This window comes from Alternaria arbusti (genome assembly GCF_024043155.1).
Source record: "Alternaria arbusti strain BMP 1465 chromosome Unknown scaffold_5, whole genome shotgun sequence".
NCBI lineage: Eukaryota > Fungi > Ascomycota > Dothideomycetes > Pleosporales > Pleosporaceae > Alternaria > Alternaria arbusti.
Genome location: NW_026249945.1, coordinates 1,746,019 through 1,760,316, shown reverse-complemented (window position 1 = coordinate 1,760,316; position 14,298 = coordinate 1,746,019). Strand labels below are relative to the sequence as shown.

At 54.6% G+C, this 14,298-nt stretch overlaps 4 protein-coding genes across 4 annotated transcripts; 2 read left to right on the top strand and 2 right to left on the bottom strand.

The window, feature by feature from the left end:
- Positions 1–580: 580 nt before the first annotated feature.
- On the bottom strand, positions 581–1,993 carry J4E86_005111 (uncharacterized protein; the record flags this gene model as incomplete). Its single annotated transcript, XM_051445647.1, has 2 exons — positions 581–1,311; positions 1,618–1,993. The coding sequence occupies 2 exons, from the start codon at positions 1,991–1,993 to the stop codon at positions 581–583; spliced, it is 1,107 nt and encodes a 368-aa protein (XP_051303744.1).
- A 4,550-nt stretch (positions 1,994–6,543) lies between these two features.
- Positions 6,544–8,448, bottom strand: J4E86_005110 (uncharacterized protein; the record flags this gene model as incomplete). Its single annotated transcript, XM_051445646.1, has 4 exons — positions 6,544–6,682; positions 6,906–7,491; positions 7,618–8,282; positions 8,396–8,448. 4 exons carry the CDS (start codon positions 8,446–8,448, stop codon positions 6,544–6,546), a joined length of 1,443 nt encoding a protein of 480 aa, XP_051303743.1.
- Positions 8,449–9,338: 890 nt separating this feature from the next.
- Positions 9,339–10,912, top strand: J4E86_005109 (uncharacterized protein; the record flags this gene model as incomplete). The annotated part of the gene is made up of 2 exons (XM_051445645.1): positions 9,339–9,780; positions 9,831–10,912. The coding sequence occupies 2 exons, from the start codon at positions 9,339–9,341 to the stop codon at positions 10,910–10,912; spliced, it is 1,524 nt and encodes a 507-aa protein (XP_051303742.1).
- Positions 10,913–11,552: 640 nt separating this feature from the next.
- On the top strand, positions 11,553–13,328 carry J4E86_005108 (uncharacterized protein; the record flags this gene model as incomplete). Its single annotated transcript, XM_051445644.1, has 2 exons — positions 11,553–12,235; positions 12,302–13,328. 2 exons carry the CDS (start codon positions 11,553–11,555, stop codon positions 13,326–13,328), a joined length of 1,710 nt encoding a protein of 569 aa, XP_051303741.1.
- Between the last annotated feature and the right edge of the window lie 970 nt (positions 13,329–14,298).

Below are 14,298 nucleotides of genomic sequence, written 5' to 3'. Positions count from 1 at the left end.
TTGATGCGATCCCACAATCCGCATGTGGGGCCTTCCGTGTTGCTGTTTCATTGCGCTTCATGCGATCGTGGGGAGCAGCGACGACGACGTCCAAAAAAAACTTGAGGTGATGCGAAATTGTCCGACGCTGGGGGCGCTCTTGGAAACGGGTGCCGCGTCGTATAGCGGTGAACCGTGAACGTGTGCCTGGTTCTAGCGTGTGAAAACCCAAAGGATCGAGGCGGCGTGGTCGTCCCTGCCAAATTCCCGCGAGATGGATCGCGTCTTGCCGTCATCGACAGCATCGAGCGGCGGCGCGTGCTACTGCTTTCGGAAGGGCCCTTGCGGAACAATTATGATATATCGCCGAGGAATACAGCCTATCGTGACTGTGCCGCGTGGTGCCGCGTGTCAAGGACATTTTGTCCCGCGTCGAGAAGATTGCGATGAAGGAGCAATTTGTTCCATGGCGCGTGGTTGCGTCTAGTAGATTGCTCGATGTGGGTGTTGTGTGATCGAAGGATCGTCTCCCTGGTACCCTTGCCAACGGTCTGCAGCCACGTAGGATTTGCGAACATGTTCAGACGAGTCGTGGTCATACTCAATGCTCAACCTTCATGTTGGACTGGTACGGCTGGTAGATGATGTGCTGTCCTTGCTCGTTCATCATCTGCGGCTGACCGTGCTGTGCGTGCATCATGGGCATCTCGCTGCCGTGGCTGACCTGGGGAGGGTAGCCTTGCTGGGGACCAACAGGGTAGGAGCCATAGGGAGCAGATGTGTGATGTTGTTGGTGCTGGTGCTGAGGTGGGCCTTGGCCTTGAACGGGCTGGTGATGCATAGGAACACTCATGTGTCGTTGGTACTCCGAGGCGTGAGGCGAAGGATGCGAGGTCGGTGTACCGTAACCGGACATTGGCATCGGCTGAGAAGTGACCATGGAGGCGTTCTCAAGAGGGTAAGACATGGCTCGCGCGTTGCTCTCCATGACATATGGGCTTGGGTATGACATGTTGGGCTGCTCAACCGCATGGACCGACGCATCCTGCACTGGCATGGAAACTTGGTGGTGCTGTTGCTGAGGGTGACTGGGGTGAGGACTCCAGCGAACTCCCTCGTGCTGTGGCGCTTGGACTTCACCCATGGCAGGTGGCGTATCAACGTGCGGTGAGGAGACGTGGTGGGCGTACGTGTGCTGCGACTGCCAGTGTCCAGGTTGAGACACGGGCGTCGCTATTTCGGGGACTGAATGTGCGCTCCTCGCCGTTCCAGTAGACATTCTCCGGGGTTGGCTGAGCATCTGAACCCGATCACTCGGTGAAGGTGCGCCTGCTGTAGTCATGTCAGCCTCCATGCATCGATATCACATTGGGTGGAGAACGAGGCTCGCGCTTCTCGCCTCGCCTCGGCGGGAACAGGAATCCGACGTTACAGATACTGCACGTCGCTCAATCGAGCCGCCAAACCGGAATGCGGGAAATGAAGCAAAAGAAAGATGTGACATGTTGCGAAAAGAGGTTCGGCTGCACCAAAACGGTTGCGGCCCGAGACACCAAAAAGCAACCATGACAACCCAACGAGCTTGTGAGTCGAACAATTGGACAGTGCTTTTGCAGGAATGAAATCAATAGTACGTACCTGCTCCTGATTCTGGGACTCCCAGTGCCGATACGGCGTGTGACAGGCGGGCGCGGAGGACTGCGTTCTCTTGCTCGAGCTCCTCGTTCCTCCGGATGAGGTCCATCATCTTGGTGGAGGAGTTGTTCTCCAGTTGCGCAGTGAGGTCGCGAACCTGGCGTTCAAGAGTGTCGATGTGGTCTTTTGTTCTTTGGCGGATAGCTCGCTGTGCTTCTCGGTCATTCGCTCTCTTTCGCTCGAGTTGAGCGGCGGTGAGGGTGGTGACGCTGCGGGTGCCAGCTCTCGAAGGTCGCTTCTTCGCACCGGGAGTGAGCTGTCTGGCTTCGGAGCCAGAAGAATGGCCTTCGTAAGGCGGCGACCTCTTCTGCTGGTCCATGTGAGGCGAGTGGTAGCTGGAGGTACTCATGAAGTCACTCCTGTAGGCGATAGGGTCTCGGTAGTGGAGAATTGAAGTCATCGAGGATCCGCGAGAGGCGGTGAGAGTATATGCGATGTCGACGTTGCTATGTCAGCGTGGCCCAAACGAATGCGGTCCAAGCGTTTGGCAATATCAGTTATGTCTGTACAGGCGAAGGGTGCTCCCGTGCTTTGGGAGGAGAATAATGACGAGGGATGAGGGGTGCTCTGTGCCGTGTTGCAGATGCGAAGGAAGGATGATGTCAGTCAGAGACAGATATTAGAAACAAAGTCAGGGACGGCACGACCAAAGGAGCGAAGCAAAATGGTAGAGAGACAGGACTGATGGTAGCAAGACATGGCTGGCATGAGCCTATAACCTGCTATCAGGTCTCATGGATAGCGTCTGTCGGGACCCATGCTCGGCCCTAGGCTAGTGTTGGCATCCTGATCCTGGGCCCCTGGTGGGTAGCCACACAACGTGGGTTCTGGGGAAATCGTTTCACTTTAGCTTGTACGTTAGTACGAGGCTTGGACGCCGCATAGTGTAGGTATCCCACAGGCTCGTATCAGCTTAGGGTGGTAAAGACCCTTCACGCCATATAAACTCTCAACGGTGGTGGCAGGAAGGCCGGCCTAGGAGCACGTCGCCCTGCGTCTGGGTGCGAGGCGTGACTGTTCTGGAAAGGCACTACGACAGGCTCTAGCTTGTTAATTGCACCCCACCCGCGTTGGCATGGCCGAGTTCCTGCGCAACACGCTTCGGCCCACCTGACGTCGAGAGTGCGCGCAGAAAAGCGCCCGTGGGCCCACCGCGAAGGGTCTACGGAAGCGCATAATAATGGGCAGGCATGGTGCTGATGTCGCCATGGCCGCTTGCCAGTCAGGAAGCTGGTCGTGTTTGCGGACCGTAGCGAAGTTTGGATGACAGGCAAGCCAGACACGGACAAAATGTGACGTTTGAGGAGCGTATGGCGTGGGCTCATGCAGCGAGTACGTGAAGCGATGCCAGGATCCAGGGATGACACGGGCGATGCAAAGGAGCGCGCAGACGAGCAGGCCCCGGCAGCGCTAAAAGGGTCAGCACGTGGAAGCCCTGCATGGTGAAAATTAGCCCGAAGTGCCAAGGGCCACGATGGGCCTGTCCATGGCTGCTTCAGTCGGAGGGTCGCACTGAGCGTCGAGGCGGCGGGCAATTGCGAGACGCCCGAGGGTCCGCTGTGGATCTCTGCGAGTATTGAGTCCCAGGGGGGGTAGCTTGACAGGCACGTCGATCATGTCGGGACGCAGGGCCATGGCATGGTCCGCCATGAACGAGCAGCGAGGGCTCAGGGCTTTGGAGGGATAGTTCCGAAGTAACTCCACGGACCATGTTTACACCACAGGTGACATATCGAGTTTGAGCAGTCTTGCCGACGCTGCGAGGAGGACATGTTCGGCGGAGTAAACTCTATCGTGGCCTCATGGCTATCGATGCGTTTCATGCCGTGTGCTGGCTATGCATACATGGTACGTCTATATTCGGCGCCCTGCAGACTAAGCGCATGGTCGGCACGTGGGAAGATATGGTGAGGGCTCCGTCATTCGCAGGGACTGCATTGCCGACAGTCGGACTTGCAGAAATGAGCTGAGGAGCATTGGCCAGAGAGAGTCCGTGATGCGCTCCTGCACGCCGCATGGGGGAGAGGTCAGAAGGTTGTGGCTAGAGCTCGTGCGCCGTACCGTATCCAGTGGTATAGGAAGACTACGTACAAACCTTGATGCGTCACATCTCGTGACGAGTTGGAGATGCTGATGGGCAGAGCCAGTGCAGGACCAGGCAGTCTTCGCCATGGGGGTCGCGGATCTGCTGCGCTATGCATCACATCCCCCAATAATCGATAAAGCAAGAATCCTCCGAGCAACCTCACCGCTCCATAGACGCAGGCGCACACGGCGAGGCTTCAGCGACTAGGCCGTAGACGGCACTGCTGCCAGGCCTCACTTGGCGCCGATATTGGACGATAGCGAATTTCGGCAACTGTTTCGAAGATGACAGTGATGCACGTCGGCAGCACTAGGCTAAGGTGCCGCCAGCCGCGTGCCGCGATGAGAGAATGGACCGGAGCGCGCGATCCTGCCCAGTGCGTGCTGGCGATGGAGACCTGGGCAGAATTTTCAACTGCGGTCGCGAGATGCAGGTTCACGGGCAGAGTCGTGGTGGTTTGGAGGGGCACAGGTGGGGAGCCCGAAGGATCAATTGCGCCGCACCACCTGCAACGCCCGCCTGATTGCGGCTAGCAGCGACGTTATTTGACGTCGTGCGTATACCTGAGACAGCGACAGCTAGACTGTGCCCGAAAGCGTGCTTCATTTCCAGCCAACTCCATCGCCGGCCTCAGGTTTCGGTGAAGAGTCGAGGGCCATGGTACGCGTACGGGAAGTCACGAGGTTAGCTCCTTCCCTACGTCAATGCCCACCGCCCGCGCTCGCTTCTCCCTTGCGCACTCTAGCCCCAATACTCTCACCGTCCATGCAAACTTCTAGCGCGCCGCCGTCACGTCTCTACGCAGTTAGGGACTTCCACGAGTGGCTGACATGAGGCCACTCTCTTGTTTGTAATCGCGACTGGGGCAGCTTCAGCGACACTACTAACCAACATCGTCATGACAGTCGCGAGATGCTGAAACCAGCCGTTGCTACTACCACCACGAATGGCGAGCCTAATATCGACGTTCCCCACACGTAGCTGCCCGAACGTTGATCTTCGCCGTATCCAAGGGCGGCGCGCCGTATCAAATGCACCTCGCGTCCAGTATCGTCCATCTCGCTCTGCAGTGTCGATAGGAGCGGTGAATTCCGTGTGCTCCAATCTCAGCGCTCCATCCAGTGCTCAACCGAATGCGAAATCCGAACATCCGTCTCCGTCGAGCCCCATCGTCGTCAACCCCTTCCGTGCAATGCAGGCAGTGGTACCCGTGCGTCGTGGCCCGGAGCGGCAGATCGGTGCTGCGGTGTAACCATCTCTACCTGTCAGATCGCAGCTGCAGTGTCACCACCGACACCCAAACACTGGAATTCTTGGGATGCAGAGCGAGCGCCGGTTCGCTCGCTAGACCTGTCTTACTCGTAAAGGCGCCTGGCGGCTGCACGCAAGCTTAGTTCAACCATCTCCAAGGGCCCTACAGACAAGCCCAACTCTAGGACACCATGTCCACTTTGCGGGCCCGTTCACGATTGCGCAAGCAAACCTGCGTCGGCCGGATCAGATGGCGTCCGAAACATCAGCATTATCATAATCTCAAGTGCCGGTCCCAAAGCAAGGCCAGCCGCCAAACTGTCACAGACGGACGGTTCGTCATGACTCTATGCTTTCGCTACCAAACTTAGGATCTATCACTCCGTGCCTACTAGATAATCAGCCGGCATTCTTCCATGAACCTGCATCCTGATTGTCCGCTGCTAATCTCGAACTCAATTGTCCAACTCCACAAGACCATGCCACCCGCTAGCGGCCACGAACTTTTGGTGACAAGACGACCCTAGCCTGAAACATGCTTGTGGAAAATTAGAGTTTACGGGTCTACCCCAACAAGGATGCCCCACTTGCTCTAACCACACCATTTGGATCTCTCCTAGCCTCGCTAACGCTACAATTTCGCGCCCTCCCTCACCGATCACGCTTCACGATTCGCGCCAAGCGAGCCTGTTGCGCCATCAAAGGTCTCCGAAGCTTCTAGCTCTTGGACTAGAAGTGCAACATAGCGATGGCGCAACCTCTTGCTATCGAGTGATTGGTGGGGCCACCTATTACAGTTTTCAGTCGCTATCGTTTTGGCCAAACCCGAATGCGATTGTATAGTCGTTGGGCGCGCCATGTTCCTTTCTTTTTGGCGTTTACCTGCATAAAAGACGCAATTGTGGGGTATGATTCGAGGCTGAAAGTGGCGGTACGCTGACGTTGGTGGACGAATGCGTGTAGGAAACAGGCGAGATGGGACGCGTGCCGATTTGGCTGTCAGGGATCTCTTCAGCTCTACAGGCACCCTTCACCCTCAACCATGACAGCATGGTGGGCACTCAACCAAACTTTATCAACTTTGGTACACTACGCCTCGGGCACCACGGCACCACGATCTTAGCAGACAGATGAGGAGTTCGTTCAAACGTCGGAATCAATATCGCGAGGCTAACACGGGAGATACACAACCATCATCCCAGTGGTTGTTACCACGCGGGGCCTAAGATGGCGCAATGCTCCGGATCTAAGATAGTATCTACAGATGCAAAGACTCCGAGATCCATCTAAGAAAAGAGAGGGTCGCACAGCTTTCCGCACACGGTAATTTGCAAGGACAGCCCATCATGGCATGCCATATTGTGCCACATCGTCCCACATTCACCGTCTCCCATCCACATACATCGCGCTAGAAAAATCCTAGAAGGGCTCTGCCTATCAATCCAGGCCCATCCCGACAGTGATTCGGTGGATGCGTATCCGTCCTACACCGTCGTACGCCACATCCGCGGGTCGCCAGGATTCTCGGTTTCTTACTCCTTTTTGATGTACTTGTCAAAGATTTTCGAGATTTCTCGCGCGCTCTTCTTAGGGTATCGCTTCTGGCCACCCTTGTAGTCGACGTAGGTAACGCCGAAACGTGTCGTGTAGCCTTCGGCCCACTCAAAGTTGCTGCAGGTACACCAAGTCAGTGTCCATGACGCTTTACACGGCGTCCGTGGGACCCCAAGCCCGCAGTGTTTGAGGCTAGGAGAGAAAGAATGATCTACCCGGGAGCGAACGCGCAACCGCCATGCGGACAAATAAAGACTCCACCACTCATTGGGAAAGAAAAAAGAAACTTCTTGATGACAAGTGGGGGTCAGGGTAGACGTCAAGAAACGGGATTACTCACTCCATGAGACTCCAAGCTGAGTAGCCCCTGACATCGACACCGTCCAAGGTGTGAGCATCGGCCAAGGCTCCAATGTATCCCCTGAAGTACTCGCAACGAAACTCGTCGTCGAGCAACTTCTCAAGAGGGAGATCGTTCTCCCCCTTGAGACTGGTTCCGTTCTCAGTCACATAGAAGGTCGGGCCGCCGTACCTATCACTGAGCCACTTGATTAGCTTTCTGAAACCCAAAGGCATTGGCCTCAGCCAGACGGATTGAGTCTCTGGGCCAATCCATTCGCCCTTCTTGTTCTGGTAAAGAATGTCCATATTGCCAACATGATCTTCAGGCTCAGGCTCAGTGTCCTTGTGTCTAATATAATTGGCGCAGTAGTGGTTCATGCCATAGAAGTCATTGCTTCCCTTGACGAGAGCCGCTTCTTCCGGTGTGAAGTCGGGAAGGCGATCGCCCAGTTGCTTGCGCATCGAGTCTGGGTACTTGCCAAAGTACACTGGGTCGCCGAACCAGCAAATGGCAAATTCGATCTTGCGGTCGCAGGCCTCGCGATCCTTCGGGTCTTCTGGATCCCACGGTTCTGTCCAGTCGCCTAGAAACGGCATATCAGCTTGTCATATTCATGCTCAGACGTGAGGCCGATTTTTACTACCCTGGCACGGCCTTCGATATGCGTGGTACCCACACCTTCTACGCGAGCCACGTGCTGGTCACTTACCATTGAGCGTAATCCCGATCTGGCCTCCATCCTTGGCCTTGAAGTCATCACGGTAGGCCTTGACCGCCGCACCATGGGCAATGAGGAGCGAGTGGCCGACGATCCACGGCTCCCGCGAGCTGTCACCTTCAGCGCTCTTGGTCCGGTCACTGCAACGACCGGGAGCAAAGAGGCCGGTGCCATAGCCGAGAATAGAGCTGCACCAAGGCTCGTTGAAGGTGATCCAATATTTTACCTTCGAACCGAAAGCCTTGAAACACACCCTGGCGTAGTTCTCGTAATCCTTCACGAACTCGTCCTTGTTCAGCATGCCCCCATATCGCTTGTGCAGGTTGTCTGGGAGATCCCAATGAAACAGCGTTATCATCGGCTCGATGCCTGCGGCACGGAGATCGTCGACCAAGCTGATGTAGTACTGCAGACCTTTTTCGTTTACGGGGTCGTTGCGTCCGCCGAGCGGTATGATGCGGGACCACGAGAGCGAAAAGCGGTATGATTTTGCGCCGATATCTTTCAAGAGGGCAATGTCCTCGTCAGTGCGGTGGTAGGAATCGCATGCAACATCTCCGGATTCTCCGCCAGCAATCTTGCCCGGGATGCGGCAGAACGTGTCCCAAATGGAATCGGCGCGGCCATCTTCATGCGGTGCGCCTTCGATTTGGTAACTGCGGGTTCAGAAACTCAGTATGTGACAACAGTGTGGCGCCTCCCAAACCGTATATCTCGTTGGCGGGGTACAATTGGGGAGTGGAGAAATCGGTCCTGAGATCAGACGAACCTGGCTGTTGCGAATCCCCACAGGAAATCCTTCGGCAGATACGACTGCGACATGATGGTTTTGATTGCGGTTCAAGCAGTCTTATTGTCAGAGGTGCTTACGCTGACAATCTAGAGAAGCAGAAAGCAACCCGCAGCAACGGGACAGGTATACTTCTATATACGTGGACACAGCAAAAGGCTGCGGAGAACGTCCCGCCGTAACCGTCCTCACGCGTCGACAAGACCTTAATCGACGCGCAGTAAGACATATGAGGAACTTGGTACGGCTCCGTCGAGCTCAAGCGGGCTGGACGTCGCATTCTCCGCCTTCTCAATGGCTCCTTGGTCGAGCGACCCCGCTCATAGTCACGATCACTTGAGTGTTATAGCTTCATCCCACATGACGAAGCTACACTTTTACGTCGATTCTGCCCATGAGGGTCCTCGATGATGAAGGCGGTCAGTGGGACTGCGGCCCGTTGATTCAGCCTGCCTATTAACCTGCTAGGCGGCAGCGCGGAAGTCATCTTGGGCGCAAGGTGATGCTTGGAGGAGTGGGATGGCGGGGTATTGGGTCTGGCGGCCGTTTCCCGCGCGACCACTCCAGGGTTCCGTCTACCAAGTCGCGCCGAAGAGCATGTTCCTCATCGCCTCATTCGCGAATCTAAGTGCTGACTATGGTCTAAGATGGAGTCGTCGGGAACGATGCTCTACATGTAGTGGTAGTGACGAGGATGGTGGACTGGCAGAGCTCAAAGACGGCGCTATACCCAGTCGAGAAGAGCTTCCGAATGTACAGTATCTTCTCTCGACAGCTTGAGCTTCACTACACTGTCGGAACTACACTGAACGCTGGTGCAACCTCGGCGCAAGCAGCAGTATATAATGGGCGGCTTCTGGGGATGAGAAAGGCCATGCTACAGTATCGAACAGTCGAATAATTTCCACACGATACCTCCGCGATGCTCTCCGCGCTCCGAACCATCCGATCTCCGACGATACGCGCCGTCACACAATTGCGCACCGCCGCGACACAGGCCCAGAAGCGCGCAGGAGACATATCCGACGCTTTCGCATCGCTCTCAGGACAGGAGTTTACACCTTTGACGCCAGAATATGCGGACCTCAAAAGCCGTCTGATCCGGGGGCACGAAGCCGAAGTGCGAGAGTCTTGGGAACGCCTCCTTCGAGATCTGCGCGAGGAGATTCCGCTGATTGTTGAGCGCGGTAGCCAAGTCATTCCAGAGATTGATTTCAAGGATATCGACAATGCGCCGGAGTCTTTCAGCAGTGAGCTGCGGAAGAGAGGTGTCGCTGTCATCCGGAATGTGGTACCAGAGCAGGAAGCGCTGCAATGGAAGGAGGACTTGAGAGAGTACATTCGCCAGAATCCTCAGACAAAGGGTACGTCTGCGCGCATCCTGGAAACATACGCATAACTAACCATTCTGCAGCCTTCCCCGCCGACAACCCCCAAGTCTTCGAACTATACTGGTCGCGCACCCAGCTCCTCGCCCGCGGTAACCCGAACCTCCTCAAGACGCAATCCTTCCTCATGTCCTACTGGCACAGCCTCAACCCACACATCCCGCTCTCCACAAAACACCCCATAAGCTACGCCGACCGCCTGCGCATGCGCCTCCCCGGCGACGCCAAGTTCGCCCTCGGCCCACACGTCGACGGCGGCAGCGTGGAACGCTGGGACGAAGAAGGCTACGGGCTAGGCAAAGTCTACGACTCTGTGTGGAAGGGGCGATGGGAAGAATTTGACCCCTGGGAAGCCAGTTGTCGTCTGCCCGTCATTTCGGACTTGCACCAAGGCGTAGGAGCATGCAGCGCGTTCCGCATGTTCCAAGGCTGGCTCTCGCTCTCCAACACCGGTCCCTTCGAAGGCACACTCCTCGTCAACCCGCTGTTGGCGAAAGCAACAGCATACTACCTCCTCCGCCCCTTCTTCTCCCCCAAACGCGGCGTCGAACCCGGCGCGCAAACACCCTCCTCCTCATCCACCACAAACACCGCCGATTTCCTCGCCTCAGACAACTGGGAAATGGATAAGACGCAAAACGCCTGGGTCCACGGCGCAACACCCGGTCGCGGCCAGGAACTGTCACATTTGCTACATCCCCATCTCAACTTGCAGAAATCTATGATTCATATGCCGAAGGTCAGGCCGGGTGACTACGTAGCCTGGCACTGCGATACCATACACAGCGTCGACAAGACGCATGCTGGTACTTCGGATTCCAGCGTCTTGTACATCCCTGCTTGTCCCATGACGGAGGATAATGCCAATTACCTTGTTCGTCAGCGCGAGACGTTCCTTGCTGGTACCCCAAGTCCGGATTTCGGTGGCGGTGTGGGTGAGAGTGAGCATGTTGGGCGTATTACAGCTGGGGATATGGAAGAGTTGGTTGGGGAGGATGGGAAAAGGGCTATGGGGCTACAAGAGTGGGATAGTGATGCGCAAGGGCTGGGACCGGGGGAGAGGGTTATCTTGGATCGGGCGAATAAGATCTTGGGGTTTTATGATTAGGGTATGATGGTATTATGGAATGATGGTATGAATCTTGTTCCTCTATTGCTGCATTGCCATTATATGTAGTGTTACTCGGTCGTGCTGTGCCAGCATCTTAGCACCAGCACATTCAACATGGCAATGAACTCGGCCTCTACACCTCCCATTCTAAACTTTCCGGTATGATCGCTCTTCACCATTCGCTCTTTTCGCGTGTGGCTGTGTGCAACGTGATTCTATCACGTGTGTCTTGGCGTTCGTCGAAGATGGGAAAGCGTGATGGGCGCCTGAAGCAAACTTCGCCTTGTTTACAATCGTCACGGCGCGTCCTTGGAGCTGCATCTCACCTCTTCGGTCGTTGACACCGCAGAATCTCGCGCCGACAAGCTTGATCATTTGACTGCTCTCGTGGCTCTCTGGACGACGACACGGCAGAGAGTTGCACAATTTGCGCGCAACAATATCAGCATTCGCTTTCCGATCTCCTGTTGCGAGTTCCACTGTCGCGACCGCGTTGCAGGCAAGCACCTCAAATCTGTATACACTGTCGCTTCTGTCCTCGTGAGAGCTGCTCGCGGTAGCTCACAACTCGTCGCTCTCTCGTCGCGCATCGTCCATAGCATAATTTCATCCAACTGACTCCAGCACTATCGCCAGGATGCAAATCCCAAAGCGAGACTCACACCCAGCCGATCCAAGCGAGCCCTCATTCCTTGACCGGCCAGGCGAGATCCGCAACTTGATTTACGAACAATTGTTCAAGCGCGCCGAACCAATACTCCTTCACAACACCGATGCTTACCATGCGGTCGAACCCAAACGAAGAAATTACGACACAGATGAGGGATTCCACGCCCTGACAGCCAGGTTTGAGACGGAACTCGAGTCCAGAATCGGCGCTGCTGATGAGTTCACCCATGACTTCTACTTGGGATTACCGCTGCTGCTGGTCTGTCGACAGATATACCATGAGGCAGCCAGTGTGTTCTATAGCGACAATACCTTTGTTTTCTCGCGAGTTCTCGATCGTCATGATGGAAGAAATAATCCGCGCTATGACAATTTCGACGGGAAAGCTTATCATCAGTTCGCATATGCTTCCGTATGGCTATCCAACATCGGCAGTCAGTTTGGGATGCTAAAGAAGGTACATATCGATGTCGATGCCATGTGCTACCACGCTTGCAAGCATGCACTGGATGATTTCGATGCACTGCCCTTGTTACGATTGCTTTGGAAGAACGGTGCAAAAAAGTCACCAATCACATTCACTTGCACTGGTAGGAGACTGGACCCTGAGTGCGAGAATTCCTTCGCACGGACTGAGGAACAGAAGAAGCGGTATGAGGTACAGAAAAGGCAGTATCCGAGAGACTTAGTCAACGACTTCAATGCGATCTTCTCCAGTTTGATCGGAAACGGACAATTTAGTTTACAAAGATTCGCCAATTTCGACCGGCTTATTCACTCTGTCAGCATACATTTTGTGGAACGATACATGCGAGTCACATTTGACAAGGAACATAGTCACTGGAGGGAGTTCGCAGTGGACCAAGATGGAGACGTCGTCATCAGACAACTAGGCTCAAAGCCACGCCACCTCCTGGACCTTCCTCGAAGTGTCTTGTCAAAGATCATCAACCTAGCGGCACTATCGCCTGAAGGTCCAATACTAGACATGGATAATCATACCATAGACGGGATACAGCTGAACATCCTCCAGCTCAGCAGGGAGTCACGTTCTGACTTCATGATTAGGAACATGTTAACTCACAACGCAAACGCTACCATGGTCAAAAGGAGTACCACGTGTAGGACCAGTTTCAAGGACTTCCACTTCTTACGAGTACACTGCCTTACACGTCCTTGCTGCTTTTTCGTACCCAGATGGGATAGATCCATCGCGTCGTTCAACATCGCTCTCGTTTTCGAAACCGCCGACGCAACATCATTAAGCATGCTGCGTATCAACATCGTAGGCCTCATGGAGGCGTTGAAAGATGCCGCAAAAGAACAGGTGAGCATCTCCATCTCGCTCAAGCGCCCCGGGGCAGATGCGTGCGAAGCATTGCAGAGTGGCAAGATTCCCCTGCCAGATCTGGAGCGAAGAGTCTTTTTGCTCTTGTCTGATGTCATAGCTGGCTGGCCCGTTGCAGAGGACAAGCTACCGGATATTTGGATGGACGGGCACGGGAAACTCATCAGCGCGACATACTCTGCTTCTGCTACTGCACCAGCTAGCCGCATTGAGAACCGGCATGCGAAGCTCAAATTGATCGAGATGCAGCAGAGAGGATATCAATTTGCTATGGACCTGGCTATTAGCGAAAGGGACGTGGAAGGGGGTCGACGCGCTATGTGGTCAGCGCTGAGACGCGACTATTGGAATGATTGGCAGGATTGGGCACGGAAGAGGAGGGAGGGAGGAGGATAGATTGGACAAATATATAAGGGAGAGAGATGATGCCATGAGGGAACAGTCTAATTTCGACTTGAACGAATATGAAGAGGGAAGGCTGGGTCAAGGGGGAAGTTTGAGAAGGGGTACCTGAGGACTACTTAGCGATGCTTCACAGGCGAGAAGGGGTTGGATGACCGGGACTTGTGGGATATGGGTAATAGAATGACGAGAAAAGCGGAGGAAGGAATAAAAAGGATGCTCTTCCACTGGATGCACCCAAAGCGTTTGATGTCGATCAACATGACAGCCCGAAAAATATCATGTTCGTAGAACGAGACACAGAGCAATGCCGTGAATAGATCGCATTACCTTTGCTTCCATGCTCACCATTTGTCAAAATCTTTACATATGGACAATCCTCACGTTACCCAAAGCAACTCGCAATAACCAGCCACAACAGCGAAACGCACAAGATTATGCACTTGCCAATGACGCACCCAGTGCCGATGACGAAAAGACAACAACAACCCCTCAAACAAAGAGGCTGAAACTGTTTACTATATCTAGAGCGTGCGTGACGTACACCCCGTTCTTCTTCCCGTCTTCACGTTTCATAAACACCCCGGTGTGACCTCATTCTGTGCATCGAGAGCCGAAATGGCGAAAGAAGGAAAACCAACGAGGGGAATCGACGTTGAGTAGAAGCGGAAAGAGAGAAACACGTCATGGACGTGGTAGGAATGGCCGGTGAACGAAGGATGAGGGCTTTGAGATTGGAAGTCGAAATTGTTGGAAAGTGGTATAACCATGCAATTGTACACACTCCTCAAGTACTAAAACCACACATACGCAAATGCTAGAACGCTACGAGTATAATAACCAAACAAACTGGGCGATGCGCTATGCCACGATTCGATATAGCAAACAAACAGCCATACGCATTCCTAAGAGCGACTACCGTTCATAGCACTCGCCGGCAACTCGCCACCCCTAATCTCACTCA